Genomic DNA, 19,074 nt, shown 5'->3' with positions numbered 1-19,074 from the left:
GGAAAACAGTCAAATGTAATGGCCGCATATTCCATGTCAAAAGACCGTTAAAATCTCTCATGCTACATTTCCTCTACGGTGGTATTTTGGCGAGGGGGAAACTCTGCTTTGAAAATGGCTGGCGGTGAATGATTTAGGTCAAGAAATAAAAGCTCAACTCTCCGGCTGTATTTTTTATTTTGTATTTTGACGGTACATATCGCATTTGCAGGAAGTCCCGTGGGATACATTGCGGTTGCATACGAGCGACGTTTATGTCCCGTAGAAATGAAAACGGAGGCTTGGCTGTAATTAGTTTTGTGGTTAGTATGATAAACAATCGCAGGACACCCCTAGGGATGCATTGCGCTCCAAAATCACGCACTGCAGTGTTTTTGTTTTTGTTTTCTGGGCCAAAGTAGATGAACGCAATAAAGGCTCAACTTGTATTGTTTGGTTGAAGGATTTTGATGCTACGTTGGTCATCTCCAACCACGTGTTTTGGCTGCAGAGCAAATACTCGCCACCTTATTCCTAAAAACTGCGTAATTAGGCAATCATGACTCATGTTGTCCACCCGCGCAAGATTCGACTGCACTCCAGTCATTTGGTGTGAAAGTGCAGGGCCAGATTATTATGACAGAAGAGAGCGAGGAGCATTTTTGAACGCTTCCGAAGGAATGTGGACGCTCCCCGCGGAAAGCAAAGCTCGCACCTCGGTCTCAAACGCATCCTCTCAAACCAAGCTTTGTGTTGCGCACAGAAAATATCCCTGACACGTCGTTACCTCTTCCATGTAAGGGCCAGTGCTAAAATCCTCATCCGGCCATCACTTGTCACACTTAGGAACTCCTCAGGACAGAGATGTTTTTCCCCTTCTGTTTGAGGCGCACAAGTGCACTCGGGTTTGTTTTTTCTCTGCTCCGCTTGGAGAAAACCACATTTCCAGATGTTCGGAGGAGACGTCTTAAACGCAATTCCAAAGATAACGAAGACGCTCGCTTCCAGGAGTAAACTTTTCGAAGGAAGTCAAGGGTCATTCTAGGACATGTTTAGCTTTTTCTTTCAATGTTGTTCCGCATCCCGGAGAAGCGTCATTCTCTGGCTCGGGTTGACGGTTCTGGAGCGTTTCCACCGGTCTGGCCCAGAACAACCTGGCAGCCGCTCGCTCGACTCGTTTGGTCTTAGGACCTTGGCTGTGGTGAAGAACCATCTGTCACTCCTTCCACTCAACTTTCAGCGGCCATCCTCGGAATGATCTGAGTCCTCTCTACGTGAAAAAATGAAAATATTCACGTCAATTATTTCCTAGATGGAAAGCTCACAAGTGTTGTAATCCCTACATGAAGTTGCGCTACAGTATATTCGCAACCGCGGGATTTTCCAAAACAAACACTCCGGCGCTTTGAGGACTGTCATTGAGCGCGATATTGTTTCTTTGCAATGCGTTAGACTACAGTGAACAACTGTTTTTTTTTTGTTTGTTTTTTAAATGACAGATAATAAGCACCTCAAACAAAAACGAACTAAACATTGTACCGAAATATTCACCCAAACCATATAATTGTGTCGAGAAAAGATGCTACAGCTTAATACTCACATATAATGTAAAACGCTATTTTAACTGTAATTAAAAACTTCTGTCTTATTAAAAACGTTGACTAAAGAAGCATTCTCAAAGCTAGCTGACACTAATTTTAACATTCTATCAAAACAAATTAAACATTGTACTTTTAATCACCAACATGTTCAACAAAATTATAGTTTTGTCAAGCAAAGGTCAACTAGCTCAATGCTAACATATAATGTCAAACCAAATTAAACAATGTTCCTTTAATCACCAAAATGTTCAACCAGTTTGTATAATTTTGTCTGGCAAAGGTGCACTAGCTTGATTCTCACATTTAACGTAAAAAAATATCAAACACATATTCTATTTGCCAAAATGATCAACCAAATCGTATAATTTTGTCAAGAAAAAATGCACGCGGTTAATGCTAACATATAACATAAAAACAGATTAAACATTGTAATTTTAATCACCAAAATGATCAACTGAATGTTATAATTTTAGCAAAGATACACTAACCTAATGCTAGCATAGAACGTAAAAACAAATTCAACATTGTACCTTTTAATTACCAAAATGTTCAACCGCGTTGTATAATTTTGCCTAGCAAAGGTGGACTAGCTTAATGCAAACATGTCATGTAAAGTATTGTCAACATGCTAAAAAACGTGCATAGCTGTTACTGTAATTAACAACGGTTCATGAATGATGAGCCACAATGTAGCGGGAGTGATATATTTTTTCTCGTAATTCCTTTTCTCGCCTTGAACTAAACATTTTTGGGGTTCGAGAATGCCAAGATAAATCTGAGCACCCTGTTTGTTTTGATTATGATTCCTCGCTTTCCGCGACTCCCTTTGAAAAGCAAACCAACAAGAAGTCTTTGGAAGGCAACGCTTTTTTTACAAGCTTTTAAATAGCTGGAACAAACAGAAGCCCGAACCACCTGCCTGTCGTTACCTGCGTAATTGAACGCCGATCGAAGTTACACATGTAAGAGATCGCCTTCAAATTCCACTTAGCTTTAATGCCTTCTAGTGAGTCGTCGTACTTTGTAGTCATCACCCTCCATTGAGTTTATCCCCGAGCTGCTTTTTTGGCTTCAGCGCTCCCAGCGGGGTAGGTAAATAAAGGGTTTGTCGGATCAGTCCGAACGGGGCCCTCGTGGGTTATTATCACCGCAAATATTCCGCGGCTTTCCTGACTTTTCCAGAAGCAGGAAAGCCGCAATCCTTGCTGGCGTCGACGCCAGATCGACACTTGTGGGAGGCACAAGACCATTTAGGGTCTCGTGGCGTGTCTCCATTGTTGTCGTTGTTTTTTTATGCTCATCTCCACACCACATCAGATAGCAAAAGCACGGTTTGTACTCAAATACAAGTACAGGTACATTTGCTTATAGAAAAACTATGAAAAGGTTCCAGGTTGTAAAGCATCATCTACATCATAAAGCTGACTGTGAAAATCAAGAGTTGAAAAATCAAAATCAGAAATGTCCTTGAGCGTCATTATCCTGCATGTTTTTGATATTTCCGTCATCAAGACACCTAATTCTACACCACAGGTGTCGAAATGCAGTCCTCGAGGGCCGGTATCCTGCAGATTTTCCGTTTTTCTCTCCTCAACACACCTGATTCAAATGATAAGCTCATTAGTAAGCTCTGGGGGAGCTTGAAAATGATCCTAATCAGGTGTGTTTAGGAGAGAAAACCGGAAAGCCTGCAGGATACCGGCCCTCGAGGACTGGATTTCGACACCTGGGCACCAAGGCTTGATACTTGACAAATAATAATAATAATAAACTAAAATAAAGTAAATAATAATTAAAATAAATTCACCCAAGACATAGCTAAATCTGGCACACGGGGCAACACAGCTAACTGACTTGCTGAGTGTAAACCAATGAAAAAAATACGCCTACTTAGAACCAAACAATTCTTTTTATGCGAATTTGAATCAATTAGCAGTCAAATGTTATTTTCGGTCATTTCAAGTTGAATTTATTCCAATTTTGGGTCTCAATTGAAAGCTAGCACGGTAAATACAAAGAATCAGCTAAGAAACTCAACGCCATTTCACACTGGTAAATAATATATTAGGGTGAGAAAAGCAGACACTTTTGTCACACAAACATGCGGGAAACCTTGCCCCCTGGTGGTAGGATGACAACGTCTAGATACCTGTCTGAAGTTAAAAAAAAAAAAAAACGTAAAAATACGTCTTTGGCAGTGAATGTTTTGCACATTATTATAAGGGGCTGTTAATGTATCTGCTGTACTTCATTTAGAGGTGTCAACTTACAAGACACAATCACCAAAATGTTATGTTCTCTCTACTGTACATGGCAGTTTTTCCACCTATAGCAGGCCTGGCTCATACCCACTGCGCTAAACGGTTTTCAGTGTGTGTAAAAACAGTGCTAGTATCTGTTAGCGCTACATTAGCATGAACCCACAGCCATGTTTGTTTGCCGTCGCCTCGCACGCGCCTTTTCGCGGCGCTGGCTCCAGTACAGTGCGTCAGTGTGCACGGGTGACGTACGGCGTGAAACCCTGCCCTAACACGGTGGAGCGGACGCGTTTAGCACCTTCGCCGTTGACCCCAAACAGAGCCCGGTTTAGTTCTGCGAGCGCTCGAAAAGCATGACTTCTCATGACCCTCCATAGACTCATATTTCTTGCCTCGTACATGCGGTCTGGCACGCCGTCTGCAAATTAGGCTTAGCCAAACGCTCCGCTTTTGTCTGAATTTCTGAAAGATTAGCGAGTAAGACCAGGAGTTGATGTGAAAACGTCAACTTTGAAAGCAAGTGCAGCTCTTTTTTTAGGGTGGGAAATGAAGTGAGAATGATTGTTTTATGACCGCGTTGTCATTTCACGCGCCGTAATTAGTGTCTGCTGTACATTGTGTGAAATTCTGCAGATGTCTGGCTCCTCTCTGTGTTGTTGTTGTTGTTGTTTTGTTTTCCCCTTTCTTTCTCCTTTGGTCCCTTCCTGGTTTCATTTTTTTTTTAACGTAAAGGGGGAAAGCTGTGATGTTGCGTGTGGGAATCCATTCATTTTCTGTTGTGATTGTCCTCATTATTTCAAGCCCAATCCCAAAAGGTTCTGTCATGTATATTTTAATGAGGGGAAAATAGAACTAAAATACATGAGTTGGGTCAAAAATAACTTGATGCTGCGTCAAAATGGGACTAAGTGTTTCGGCTCAATAGATATGAGGTTTTTTTTTATACTGAATTGTTTTATTGATTTGTGCAAACAAAAATACTCTGAGTAATAATGAAATAATTCTACACTGATGTTTGGGACATTTTTGTTTCAACTCGTAAAGCACCACCAGATTTATTGTCATTCGATTAAAAAAAAAAAAAAAAAGAGATGCTAGAACGCATTATCTGCTTTTCCATTCATTCCAATGAGGACAAGTGATTTGAGATCTAGCCTTAGTGTTTTGTGTTGAGTGAATTGCAATTTCATCTAAAGACAACGCTGCACTTTTATTTTTTTATTTCTGACATTTATGCTTTCCAAGTAGCATCACGTCACTGTATGTATTAAAGCACATTCATTATAATCGCTTAATGTCCCACAAGCGGATTTCATGTCAAGCGTCGCTACAGACGCTTCTGCCTGATTGATGTCTTTTGGAGCCGACCGTCAATTCGCATTTATTCGGCGGTGATAAACAACGACGGCGTCTTTGTTTAGGCCGCAAAGTTCAATTCAGATGGATGTTCAAAAGTGCGGCGTACACTTGGACTGTCCGCAGCCCTCGTTCAAAGGCCTCGTCCATAAATACGGCCTTGCTTTTCTTGGAAGCGAGAGCTGCCATCTGTTGTTTTATTTTGGGGATTTTGCCTTTTTAGACTTTGCGCTTTCACTTCCATCTTCGATCGGAACCTTGAGTCGTTCGCGCTTTAGATGTTTTCTCACCCCAAAAAAAGCCCCCCCCCCCCCGACATGTGCGTCGCATATGGCACATGCACTTGATTTGGCTCTTGATGAGGAAAATAACGGGGCGGGAAAATGTGAACGTGGACCTTTTTCAGGAGGCTTTCCGATGAAGTCATGGGGGTTACGAGGTGCTTCTGGTGAAAACATGCACATCCTTGTGGGCTCCTGGTACAGACGCAGTAATTACATTCCGCATCGCAGTTTTTCTTGCGCACGTGTCAAACATACGGCCTGCGGACTGGATCCGGCCCACGAGGAGGTTCGACCCGGCCCCCTAGATGACTTCCTGAAGCTTTAAAGTTACCCCGGTGCAAAGTATTTTGGGGTTGCAAAAAAACAAAACAAAAAATGAAAACATGCCATCAGCGTCTGATTAATTGAACTTTACACCCTTTCAAAGTTCATTTGTATTGGTCCACAAAAAAAAAAAATCAACATAAATGTCTTTTGAGGTGACACTAGAGATCTGTTCACAAAAATAAATCAGTAACTTAATTAATAATAATTATTTGTCCACCAAGAAGAAATTGACAGTGTCACACGAAAATATTCAATTTTGGGGATCATAGTAGAGATGTGTTCACAAAAATAACTCGACAGGTGACGAGAGGTGGAACCATTCTAGTGTGGGGGGGGAATCTGTCTTTTTACAGTAATGAAATTGAATAACCGACTGAAAATTTGTTTTATTTTCCTGGAACATTTAAGTAATTCAACAATTATTTTGAAATGATTTTTGCATGTTTGTTTTCTTTAAAATCTCAAGTACCCCCTGAAGTTCTTTCAAGTACCTCCAAGGGTGCTAGTAACCCTTTTTTAAGAACCACTGGTTTATAATACTCTAATTTCCTTGTGTGTCATGGTTCTTTCCGGAAAATTCTTTTATTGAAAGAAAACTGCTGCGGGGGGGGGGGGCACATCCATTGTTTTTTAGGCGGCAGAATAAATTAGCAGTGTTAAACTCAGCTGTATCTTTTCCGCCATGTGAAATGCAGCCGCACTGTCACCGCTTTCCATATTGAAACCTTTCCACATGACATACATTATCCTTGTTACGTGACGCTAACTTCCCATTAGCTTCCCGTGACAACTACCAGAACATTCCCACACTGGCCGTTTCCGCTGTTTCCAGCTGTGTTGTGATGTTGCATAGTGTCAAACTTTCAGTATAGATGTGATGCGCTTTCACAAAATCAGCCTTATGTCAGCACAACTGGATTTTTTTTCTATGTATAATGTATAATCCTTTCATTTTTTTTAAGATTAAGCTTCATCCTGAATAAAATGTCAACATTAAGAAAAAGGATCAGAAAAATTTTATCTTTTAGGAACATTATAGAAAACAAAAAGGAAATATGTCATTATTCCCCTCCAAAATGTAAATAAATCTCTTTTCCCAAATGTGATTAAAATTTGGTGTGTATCATATAAGCCAAAACAAGGGAGTGTCCTCTTGACCTGGCATGGGCCAACGTGGAGCTTGACAGCACTTTCCATCAAATGGGAATTTATGCGCCAGATGCAGCCGCCACTGCATACTGTGTAATTAGCCCGCGCTGTGGGCTTTCGTGCTGACACACACGTGCACCAAGACATGTCTTCTTTTTTTTTCTGACCGGTGCTATTTTTTTTTTTTTTTTTTTAAACCAGAAATTACAGACAATTTTCAGTAGTGCATTTATAGTAAGGCACGCGGATGAGTTGAATGTGTCACGCCAGCACCACAGTCGCTCAATATTTTGTATCTCCTACCTTAAAAAGAACTCCTGTTGTTTGTCTTTGTAAAGCCATTTCTGAGCGCTACTACAACCTTTTTTTTTTCCCCCTTCCAATGCCGTCATCGCATTCCATCATTGCTATGTGTCGCATTACTCCTTTATCCTCTGCCATTTTCTTCATCTGGCCACTCATATTTTCCCCCCCTTTGTCTTCCCATTCCTTCTCTTTTGTCTTCCATCAGTGTTGTTGAGGAGCAGCTGCGGATGGAATAAAAAGTGTAGTATTAGTTGTGGTCATTTACCATTGAGTGATCCCTTCACTGCTGTGTCCATTTAAGCTTTGTTGCTAACCAAAACAGCAGCTTTGGGAGACAAATGTAAAACAAGTGAGCAGATGAGTCTCTGGTGCAACTCAATAGCAGTAATAAATGGCATAATATAAATGGCAGTTTTAATTTTGTATTGGCCGTAATTTATAACATGAATACAAAGCAAAGAGTGTTAGTTTTACTTAAATAATAAACGGCAAAAATCAGAGACAATAACATCATTTTGCAGTGGTCTGGTATTTGATAAGGTGTGTTTCTTTCTACATGTTACAGTTTGTCTACATGTCTACAGTTTAATGTTATTTAACATGTGCAGTTTTTTCGGCCAATCCCTTGATCTTTACATCAAAGGGAACGCATTGAAAGCCACCAGGGAGCTGAAATTTCACACAGATGGGGAAAACATGTCAAATTTCAGCATGGCACACCCACTTACCAGGACTTGGCTAAAATACTCTGAATGGAATACAGGAGAATTTGTCCACAAATTGGACACAATTCTTCACAAGGGTTACAAATTGTAAAGATGTTTTTATGAAATCCTAAAAGAATCAATGGGAAAATAAAACTTCCAGCAGATGATTAAAACATGTAAAATTCCAAAATGCAGCGATTCTGACATTTCATGTGATTGCAGATGGACGTGCGAGATTTTGCTTACAAAATAAAATCATTGTCCAAATTTTGGACCATATCAAACCAGCATAATCACATTTTTGGAGATGCATTTGAATAGGATTTGTTACATTTATTTTCCTGGGATTTTTGCAAGAGTCTTGAGCAGCGATCAAACTATGTCAGCAAACTGAAAATTCTTTAACTTATGTTTCACCTCAAGACAGTAGGTGGCGGTAGAGACCATTTAATGGCTACGTTTTAAAGTGTCATCATCACGTCAAGTGGGTGTTAATAAATTGAACTTACATATGTATGATAGAACTGATACCACGGAACAATTAGAGTGGTTGAAGGCAAAAAAATATTCATAAATAACTTTCTTTATTACGCCTTACGCTTAATGTCTTATTTAGTGCTCTCATTCCGTGTACCGGTGGAGTCATTGAGCGTTTTTATTTTTTTCTCCCCGCGAGGAATGTCAAGCCACCGAGGAAGTTGCCAGTAATTAATCTTGCGCTGACGTCAGTTCACAAATCCGCTCGATAACACGATTTTTCCCCCTTTCTTTTCCCATCGGTCTGGCCGTGTTTTCTCGGGACTTCCTGACTTTTGTCACGTGGTCAAACCTGGGGGGGGGGGGGGGGGGGGGGGTGTTCTGTTTTTGGTTGACCGACAGTCTAAAAATTGCCTGTTAACCGTGCATTGTTTTGCATATCTTGAATTGTTTATGACTCAGCAGCAGAAGCGCTTGCTCCAGTAAACACAGACAAGAAATTTGAGTTTCATGACTCTATTTTTCAGAAAAACGATCTGGACTTTATCGTTTGGGTTGTTTTTTTAAAAATATTTATAGTTAATTTTGAATTGTTTTGGGGAGTTGTTCATGGGTAAATTTTTGATTAATGAATTTTGATTTTTGTGTACGTTTTTAATCGTGTATATTTTCTGATTTACGTTTTATAAGGTTTTGCTTTTCAGTGTTTTTTTTTTTTTTTCTATGTCCGCCTTGGCTACCACTTTGAAAAAAAACTGCCTTTTCCCGATCACGTGAATGCAAAGGATCAGTCAATATAAATTTTTCAGGTCTGGCATTGGGGGAGGCCTTTGTTCCACCAAAGTTTTATTTTTGGACTCGCAGATGTTTGATTTGACGACTGTTGCTCGGCGGTTCATTTTGGCGGTTGCATTCATGTCCCCAACCTAAATTTTTGGCGCGTCAGTTCCGCGCCGCGGTCGACAGCACCTGCAAAAACAAAGCGACGTGGCGGCGTATTTTATTTCGATCGGACTTTTATTTCCCTTGACATGACAAGCGGAGTCATGCAAAGTGGGGAGGGGGGTGGGGGGGAGGGGTAGGCAAAGACCGTGACCTTCTGTAATTTGGGTGATGGCTGCAGTTTTTGCTCCCTCCTCCAACACCTAATCAATGGGTGGGGTGGCAACACACACCCACACACCCACACACACACACATGCTCGTATATAACCAGTGTGTTTGCATATGGTGTCAATTGTAGCCCATACTTTTCTATAAGTATATGGCCATGTTTCTAAGTTTAACAGTGTTATGTACCAATCTTTTTATCCATATCTTCAAAGTTCATGTTCATTAATACCTTTTTGTCGATTCATATTTATCTTTATGGCTCAAATTTAAAATCTCTTTTGCCCAGTCATTCTGAAAATTACGATTTTTATTGAAATAATAAACCCAATAAATATAGACTTCAATGTTTGATTTTTTAAAAATAAATCCTGTGGAGCTTGCGCATATCTTGCTTTTAATTGACAAAATTAATCCAAAGCCATATTTTTCCAAATTACAGTACTTTTTTATGAGACTAGGCTTTCAATCTATTCAAATTCAAACTTATTTATTTTCATGTGTTAGCGTAAAGGATTGATTGAAATTAGATTGAATCTAATTTTCAAATCTAGTTCTATTGAAATAAATATTCAGTATCTTTCAATGTGATTTTAAATTATGATTAAAGTCCCACAATTATACATTTATAATTTAATTACAACACAAAATTGCATAATAGCCCATACTACTACTTTTTTATTTAACTTAGTGAAAATACAAACACATGATTTAAAAAAAAAGATTTAACAGTTGAAAAAAAAAGGACTTTGATAAATGTACTTACTTTAGAGGAGTATGGTCTTTTGAATTATGTCCATTAAAAATAAAATACTTTAATTCCTCAAATATAATACGTACATGATGCATTTTCTCATTAATATCCTTTTTTTTTTTTTTTTGGGGGGGGGGGGGGGGGTTAAAGTGTGTTTTAGAATGGTCAGTAAAAGCATCCACAATCTAATATTTATGTATGCATGTGTGTATATAATTATACACATAAATATACATAAATATATAATTGTATATATTGTGTATAGCATTATTATTGCCACTAAAATTTGTAAAGCTAGCATGCTATAAATGCGCCTACTCTAAGGTGAAATATGCATGGAATTAGGTGAGGCTGTCCCCTCGGAAACACTGATAGATGGTGGCTGGCATGCAGTAGACAGCTCATATCATCGGAGCATGAATATTCGTGGAATCTATCATTTCCCCTATAAAAATAGTTCTGAAAAATCCGGAAAAAAAAAAAAATCTTCCGCACATGTCTGACTTAAGTGGGAGCGTGCACACCCTTTGGACAGCAGCATGTGGTGAAAGATGAGAAGAGATCTGATCTTGACACTCGCTGAAGAACCCGTAATCTGCTTTTTACATAAGCGGAACGTTCCAGGTCAATCGTCTGGTGACCTTCCGAGTCCCCTTGGCTTCATCTCGCCGCGTCGTGCTCATCAGCGAGCGATTCTGCGTCTTCTGGCTTGCAATAGAGCTTTACCGTTCCCGGGCGTAGCGGAGAATTCCAGGGAAACAAGCGAGAGGTCATGTTGAATTTTCACACGTTGTCACCATTTGGGTGGAATTTCAGCTCCCTAGTGTCTTCTTTCAATGCTTTCTATTTCATGTGAAATGCATTAGATATAAAGATCAACAGATTGTACAAAATACCACACAATTGTTAACCCTTGTGCAGTATTTGGATCATTTTTGGGGTAATTTCCTTTTCCAAATTTTTTTTGCTGGATTTTAGCCAAGGGATAGCACACTCCTATAAGCGTGATAACTACGTGATCGTGCCATTTTGAACTTAAACATGTTGTGACCACGTGGGTGAAATTTCAGCTCCCTGGTGTCTTTTTTCAATGCTTTTCCTTTTATGTCAAATACCTTGGATGTAAAGATGAAATGATTGTACAAAATTGTGCACAATATTATGATTATTTGATTGTTAGAATTGGATTATTTTATTATGATTATTATTTGATTATTTATCATTTTCTCTTCCACATTTTTCTGCAATATCTAAGCCAAGGGAAATTACACTCGTGTTAGTGTGATAACTAAGTGGTTGAACTTTGACATGTTTTTACCATGTGGGTGAAATTTCAGCTCCCTCATGTCTTTTCGATGTGAAATGCCTTAGATGTAAAGATCAAAGGATTGGAAAAATACAGCACAAGGAGTAAGTTAAAAAAAAAAAAATCTTGACCTGAATATATCGCATTGAGAGGAAGACATTAAGCATAGACCTTTAAAAAAAAAAAAAGTTGATGGCGCGTGAAGCAAGATCACGTTAAAGCACCGCGTTTCTTCGTCAAAAATGCCTCAAACGTTTGTAATAAATGTGTTAAATTAGATCAAACTCCCACGCAGTCGCCATAATCCAATTTAACGGCCGGTTTAAAAAAAAATGATATACCGTTTTATTTATTTTGATGAGCTGCAGCGGTTTATGTGGCCGTTTTGACGGAGAAATGAATCGGGCCGTGCATCTGCAGGCCAAAAGCAAAGCCACAGATCTTGTGACACAATAATCCAATTAGGCATTTCGCTACACGCCTATGCGCCGCCGCCACATTCCACTTAACTCGGCCATCGCTCACTTCCTGACACGCGCGCAAATAACCTTATGTTTGACTTGCGCCCCCCTTGCCTAAAAAGACACTAAGAGTCTCACGCTTGTCTTCATTAGCCGGCGGAAGATAAGCAGGAAACGGGCAGGAATCGGAAGCAGCAGGTTGCCCAATTTGCCGCCGCTTTACCCTTAACCCCAATGGGAGAAAAGTGCGTTGGGGCCTTGGGGCCTTGCTGCACAAATTACTCGGAAGTTGCGTGACCTTTGATGAACTCGGGATTTCTGAATCCCTGTGAGGTGGAATCAGGTGACTGCGCACGAGGCGCATTCGAGACGGAAACTAGTTTGAACGCTTTTATTCAGGTGTAAATTGTCTTGCGTTTGTCCATAAATACAAAAAAAATGTATTTATATATTTGTGAATGTCATTTTGTAGCCCCCTTGAGCTGTATTGTGTCCAATCCTTTGATTTCTACATAAAAAAAGCATTTCACATCACAGGAAAAACATTCAAAAAAAAGGACACTAGGGAGCTGAAATTTCACCCAGGTGCTGTCAAAGTTCAACATGGCACTTAGTTAAAAGCAAAGTGGAATATGGTGACTGTGCCCAAGGTTGGTTAAATTTATTTAAAACAAAAACTAGTTTGGTCTTTTTTCGGCGTAAATGGTCTCACATTTATCTATTTATGAAAAATTACCTAAGGACAAAAATGTGTTTTTTTGTAGCCTTTAATCCCTGTGCCGTATTTTGTCCAATTCTTCAATCTTTACATCAAAGTGATTTCATATCAAAGAAAAATCATTCAAAGAAATCGCAAAGGAGCTGAAATTTCACCCAGATGTTGACAAAGTTCAACATGGCACTATCAATTTGAGGTGGTATCAGGTGACTGTGCACAAGGTTAATTAATTTCATTTCACACAGAAACTAGTTTGAACAGTTTTATTCATACGTAAATTGTCTCACTTTTATCCATTTATGAAAATTTACCGGACCAAAAAAAAAATCTGTGTACTTTTGAAACCCTTAACCATTGTGCCATATGTTGTCCAATTCTTCGATCTCTACATCAAAGCGATTTCACATCAAAGGGAAATAATTCAAAGAAGACATTAGGGAACTGAAATTTCACCCATCTGCCGGCACATGGCACGAACCCTTAGTTATCACCCTACCAGGAGTATGCAATCACTTGGCTAAAATACTGTGAGAATACTGTGGAAGAAAATGACCCTTAAATAATCAAAATACCGCACAAGGGCTAACAACGTATTAACAATCGGCTGAAAATCATGTGATCAGGCCTGATTTCCGATCACGTTATCAGGATTTGAACATCACCAGTCAGTAACCTACTCAATTATATACTACGAAAAAAACTTGATCTATAATGTTTCCAACTACCCCAGGCAGGGGCGCCTTTACTCCCCATTACCACCCCGCGTCGAATTCAGTCTGTTATTTTCAAGTCCAATTATTACCGATTGTTGCTTTAAGGTTTCCCAGCGGGTGGCTTGTTGGTCGGCTGTCAACTTTAATGAGTACTTTTATTTCCCGAGAAAGTGCGCGTTTCCAAAGAACCCCGGTTCCTAATGACCAGCCCGCATGGAGAGGTTGGGGTTACGTTTGGGGTGGGGTGTGACTGATGACGGTACTCCCACACAGCCCCCTTGTGGAAACCACAATTCCAGTCTAACAAGGCTGAGCGTTGTTCACGTCAAGTTAGCGCAACAAACAGCGTGTTCCTGTCACAGGGCCAACACAGAAGACCGCTAATAAATCAAAAGGTCACTATCGGGGCCGTACGGCTTAAATTTCGCCAAATCAAAATGATACGGCGGACATCATCAGACGCGTCGGGAGTCAAGTGGCCGTCGTGTTTATGGCGATCTCGTTTTCAGAAACACAGGCAGAGGTTGTTCTCTTATGTAACATTTCCTCTACTCCGAGCTTTATTCCCTTGCTCGCTGGCCAATTTGTCTCCCTCCCTGCGGGGTCCAACCACCTGGATGTCAGAAAAAAAAAGGGGGGGCGGGGGGTGTTGTTTGTGGCCACAAGAAAAGGCTGCTGTCTGAAGTCAGCGCCTCCATTTAAAGGCAGTGATGAAAAGGCCTTGAAAGAGCTTCATTGTTCCCGCCATTGAGCATCTTTGCATTGCTTAACTGTCCATGATGCTCCCATCGGGAGGAGTGATTGGAAACGGGACAAAATACACGCCGGCTTTTTGTTTGTCTAGACCAGGGGCTCTCAAACTTTTTGGAGTCAGAGACCCCCTTTCCGGGAGTCAAATTCTACTTTTTCATTGGATAGTCGTTAATTATTCTTTCAAAAATGTGGGAAAAATGGTTTTCAATATTGTAAAACCGCATCTAGCATAGCCGCGGAATTCGTAGATTTGTTTCTGAATCACATAAGTGTTTTTGCTGCTTCGCTTCAAACAAAATGACTGACGATATTGTTACATAAATGCTCAAATTTAAACTCTCAAATACCAGCCTCGCGAAAGAAAATAATTTTCACAATCATCCAGTATGTTTTATCCAGTAAGTTGTTTGGATTTTTTTTTTTTCGGCTAACGTGCGCACCCGTCTTTTGCAGGGTCATCTACATACGAGGACGACCATGGACCGCCTCTTCCAAGAGTGAGTCCTTCTTCCCCCCATGATGTTTATTCTTTTTGAGTTGATGTGTGTGCTTATGTCTTTGCATGCATTCCGAAGTACACGCAGAATGTTGACACTGACGCTTTGTACGCATCCAGCTGCGTGTGATGTCTCGGAGCCAGTTTCTTCCTCCTCCTTGTTCATTATCTCCCACGTCAAGTCATCGCTTTTGTTTATCGCCAGACACGTCAGGCAAAGTAGCGAGGCTAGCCAAATCAGCTACTTTGACTGAGTTATTAGCCGCATAGCTAGCGCAAGCGTTATTCCTTCGTGTTTACAGTGGAAATCCGGCCAAACCAAACAAGCAACGTGTTCTGTTCTGATTACAGCGAGGAGGAGTGAAACAAATCATGTCCCACGGCAACATTGTTGATGCTACAGTTAGCATGATTGCTATCGCGCACAGTAGGCCGAAGGATAAAACTATTTCATTCCAAAATAATTGTTTCCATCTTTTCTTACTTCAAACTTCAGCTGGCCTAAAGGCTGGAACCTTTTTAAAATTGTTTAATTTTTTGGGTTTGTTTTCATTGTTTAAGACGCTAAAGACTTTTTTTAAGCCTCTGGATATGTCAAACTCGTTTTAGCTTGCAAAGAGCGTAGAGGAAACTATCCGCAAGTGGATCGGACCAATAAAAATTATGCTACATATTTATATAACTTAAACACAACAACTTCAGATTTGTTATGCTTTTTTTTAATACTGACCAAAATGGTACAAGCACATCATTACTATTAGGTCATCATAAAACATTAACATTATTAATAATAAAAAAATTCAAGTTTTTCATTGATTGAAAAAAAAAAATCAGCTCATTTTTTGACTACGTTCCAGAATCATCTTGTGGGCCGGATTAAACGTGTTCACGGGCCAGAACCGGCTCACGGGCCATATGTTTGACACCCATGCTCAAGACATTAATTCCCAGTACTTTCTTATATTTTTTTCAAATTTGCTCACCTTTTTGGTTAACGCAGTCTCCAAGAATTGCTGGTGCTAAATGAATTGAGTACTAAAGTAATCTGTTCATAGTTGGTCCACAAAAAAAGGCTCTTAAACCAATGTAAAGAATTAAAACTAGTTGCTTTTATGGAACAATTTTATTGTCAATTTGGGCATTTCCTGGTGGCTTTCATAGTCAATCTAATATACATTGTATACTCTCAATAAAAGTCAGATTCATCATAGTATTATGTATTATAATCATTTTTAGGGCTTGCCATTTGGTATGGGCAAAGCTTGACCTCGCAACAGATGAATTACCTTTACGTTTGAATATCATTCATTTAAAATTGCCAGTGTATGTAAAATAAAAGAAGAATCAAAAATTAAAGTTTTAAAGTAGAAAACATCAAAAAAAAAAAAAGACCAGTTTTTAATTGGATATTTGTGTGATTATTCAGCAATGTTTGGCTTTACCTTAAAACATGAGTCAATATTCCGTCACTCACTTCCAGGAAGTTGATTGTGCAAAATGAAAGTATTACGCAACAGGTTTGTTTTCCAACCTCAAAGTCTTGCTCGCAGTGTTTCAGCTTTGACAGACACACTCGCCATTTCCTCAACTTGAACTTTTCTCGGCACCTCGCTCGCACGCATTTGCGCAATACACACACGCACAAACACACACTGTTTAAACACATTTTCAGAGATGGAGTGGCCTCGTCTCACATCCGTGAAAGATTTGATTTACTTCTTTTCAAGCAGCCGTGACAGGCCCCTCTCCAGTCTCGTGTCATTGATGGATTCATATTTCACCATTTGGACATGTTGGAAAAACTGTTATTAGTACGTCCAACAGCCGACAAACAACTGGAGTAGCTTAATTAGCGTGTCAGAAATACAATTGAGGGCTCTTTCTCACAGCAAGGACCTTACGACGCTTATTCAAACACACGCACGCACATGTATATATATATATATATATATATATATATATATATATATATATATAATATAATAATGTGTGTGTGTGTGTATATACAGTATTTTTTCTGATTGACTATCAACAAATTCAGCTAACAAACAAGTCCCCGCAACGTATCTTGTTTTTATGTCGAAGAGAGTCTGTAAACTTTGAAGAATGTACCCTAAAACATGAAACAAACAAAATAAAACAGGGGCGGGGCACATTTTTGTCATGCTTGCTGATGCATAAAGATTTTATTCTAAGCCTTGCGTGGTTTTTCTATACGCTCTAATTTTTTTGGATTGAGCGCCAAACTCTTATATAAAAGTTATAATCTTTGGCATTTCCCTAAACGCCTACACATTTGCACGCACGCACACGTAGACACAAACGCACATTCTGCAATGTGAACAAAACATCAGTCTCAATTTGTACAGGGCGTTGACAAAATGCCCTGGAGAACTGGATGTAGCATTCACCGCTAACATGACTGTCTGTAAGAAGATGATAAATATGAAACAGTCCACAAACTGCTTTTAAACTGCTACAGTGATCCCTCGTTTATCGCGGGGGTTAAATTCTAAATATACCCCGCGATAGGCATTTTTTTACGATTATTATACATGTTTTAATGCTGTAAAAGCGCTCACAATACATTTTTCTCAGACAGGAATGAACATTTAACATAAGAAATTAATAATAGGATGGTCAACCTTAACAAAATATCAACTGTTTTGACCCAAATTCAACATTGAATTAACATCTTTTGCTATCTGATAATGGATATACGATGTTAAATAATACTGCCACCTAGAGTAAGGGAGAATATCGTCCGACCGCGGGGGAAGGCTGCTCTGAGTATAAAGTGCTGCAAAATGCGTGCTGGTGGGTCAAACTAGACTTTTGCTGTAGGCTTGTTTCCGCCGTCGTGAATTTCAGTGCAACGCTAAAGCAGAAAGAAAACATTTCGTATTATGCAACAGGGGGATTTTTTTGTTGTATGAGGAAGTAAGAAAGAGGGTAAGGCTTCAATGCATGGATTTATTTTTTTTTCACACTGAAGTGTATTTTTGCAGGTTTTGTTGTAGAAGAATTTTAATTTAAGCTCAGCAGGTCCGTTCCTCAAGCCATAGAATCATAACCATCTAAACAACCATTATAGGTGACGGTTCCACTAAAATGTGTCACATTTGTTTGAATTTCATCTCTCACATACACTACTTGTACAAAGCAAGGTATTGCTGAGCTTGAATTGACTAAAAAAATGCACTTTATTAGGGAATTCAAAAACTTCTATCTTGCATTTCCTTGCTAAGAGCCAATCAGAATGAGCTTGTCATCGTGGGATGTGCCAAACATTGGCCAAACATTTTTTTTTGTCAATCATATTTAAAAAACAAAATAACACACACAAAAAAATTCTCTTAACACTTTATTCTCAACTTGACTTTTTACTTTAGGTCTGTACAATAATTCTGGTGAGCAAGATTGCGTACAGTACTGTGCGCCAAATGCGCAAAGAAAAACTACTACTTTATGAGTTCCGTTTGAATTATTACACCTGGACTTGCACATATTGTACAGCCGCTTTATTATGTCGCAACAAGTTTTGAGTGAAGCTCGATAAAACATGTGTGAACATGTATTTTTGACGCGTGGCGCTGTGCCGCCCTTTATCCCGATTCACACATGCTTATTCACACCTTGTTCCCACATGGAGGCAATTTGGTTTCATTCCACACGTCAGTCAAAACGCTAAACAACAAGTGTGCGCTTTGCCTTGTCATGGTTCACCTCGCCGTTTCACTCCTGTTGTTTCTTTTGCCGAGCGTTCAGTTCACAACTTGCGCGTATGTGTGTGTTGATCCAGGTTTAAGTGTGTCTGCGGCACCGGAGTACTGTATGTCTCCCAAGAGGCTAGCCAATGGAACGCTAAATCAGGCATGGCCGCGGTCCGACTGCCGGGCCATTTGTGGCCCAGCGTGTTCTTGAAAATTTGTATTTTTTTTTCTCAGGTTAAGAGTGAGTGTAACTAGGCACAGGTGTGATCATCATTTTAACAGTTTCGTGAGGTTGAAAAAAACAATGTTTAAAGAAGGCCTGGGTAATAAAAGATCGGTTATTTATTTAAAAATCGTCAATTTGAAAATGGGATTGAGAACAACAGGCCGAATGTTTATAATAATTAGTCATCTTGATCGTAGCGTGTAAACAAGCTATTTTTTGCACAAGCTATGAATGCTATGTTTACAGAATTAAATCTTTGACATCAGTATACATTATAATTGGTTGAATAGGATTTTTTAGGGCCAATATTTAAGTCATTTGGGGGTTTATTATTTAGATTAAAACAGTCCTTTTCAAATAATCAGGTGGGGGGGTTCAGTC

The 19,074-nt window shown here is 39.5% G+C and overlaps 1 protein-coding gene across 1 annotated transcript in view; it reads left to right on the top strand.

Annotated features, from left to right (window-relative positions):
- Window positions 1–19,074, top strand: part of usta (uronyl 2-sulfotransferase a) — a 43,344-nt gene that overhangs the window by 8,564 nt on the left and 15,706 nt on the right. Inside the window, exon 3 of the mRNA XM_088402708.1 lies at window positions 14,712–14,755. Coding sequence (XP_088258834.1) covers window positions 14,712–14,755 — 44 coding nt within the window. The remainder of the gene's footprint in view (window positions 1–14,711; window positions 14,756–19,074) is intronic.

Source organism: Hippichthys cyanospilos, chromosome 20, assembly GCF_059441005.1.
Source record: "Hippichthys cyanospilos isolate Australia breed blue-spotted pipefish chromosome 20, RoL_Hcya_1.0, whole genome shotgun sequence".
Classification (NCBI taxonomy): domain Eukaryota; kingdom Metazoa; phylum Chordata; class Actinopteri; order Syngnathiformes; family Syngnathidae; genus Hippichthys; species Hippichthys cyanospilos.
This window is presented reverse-complemented; position numbering and strand designations above follow the sequence as displayed.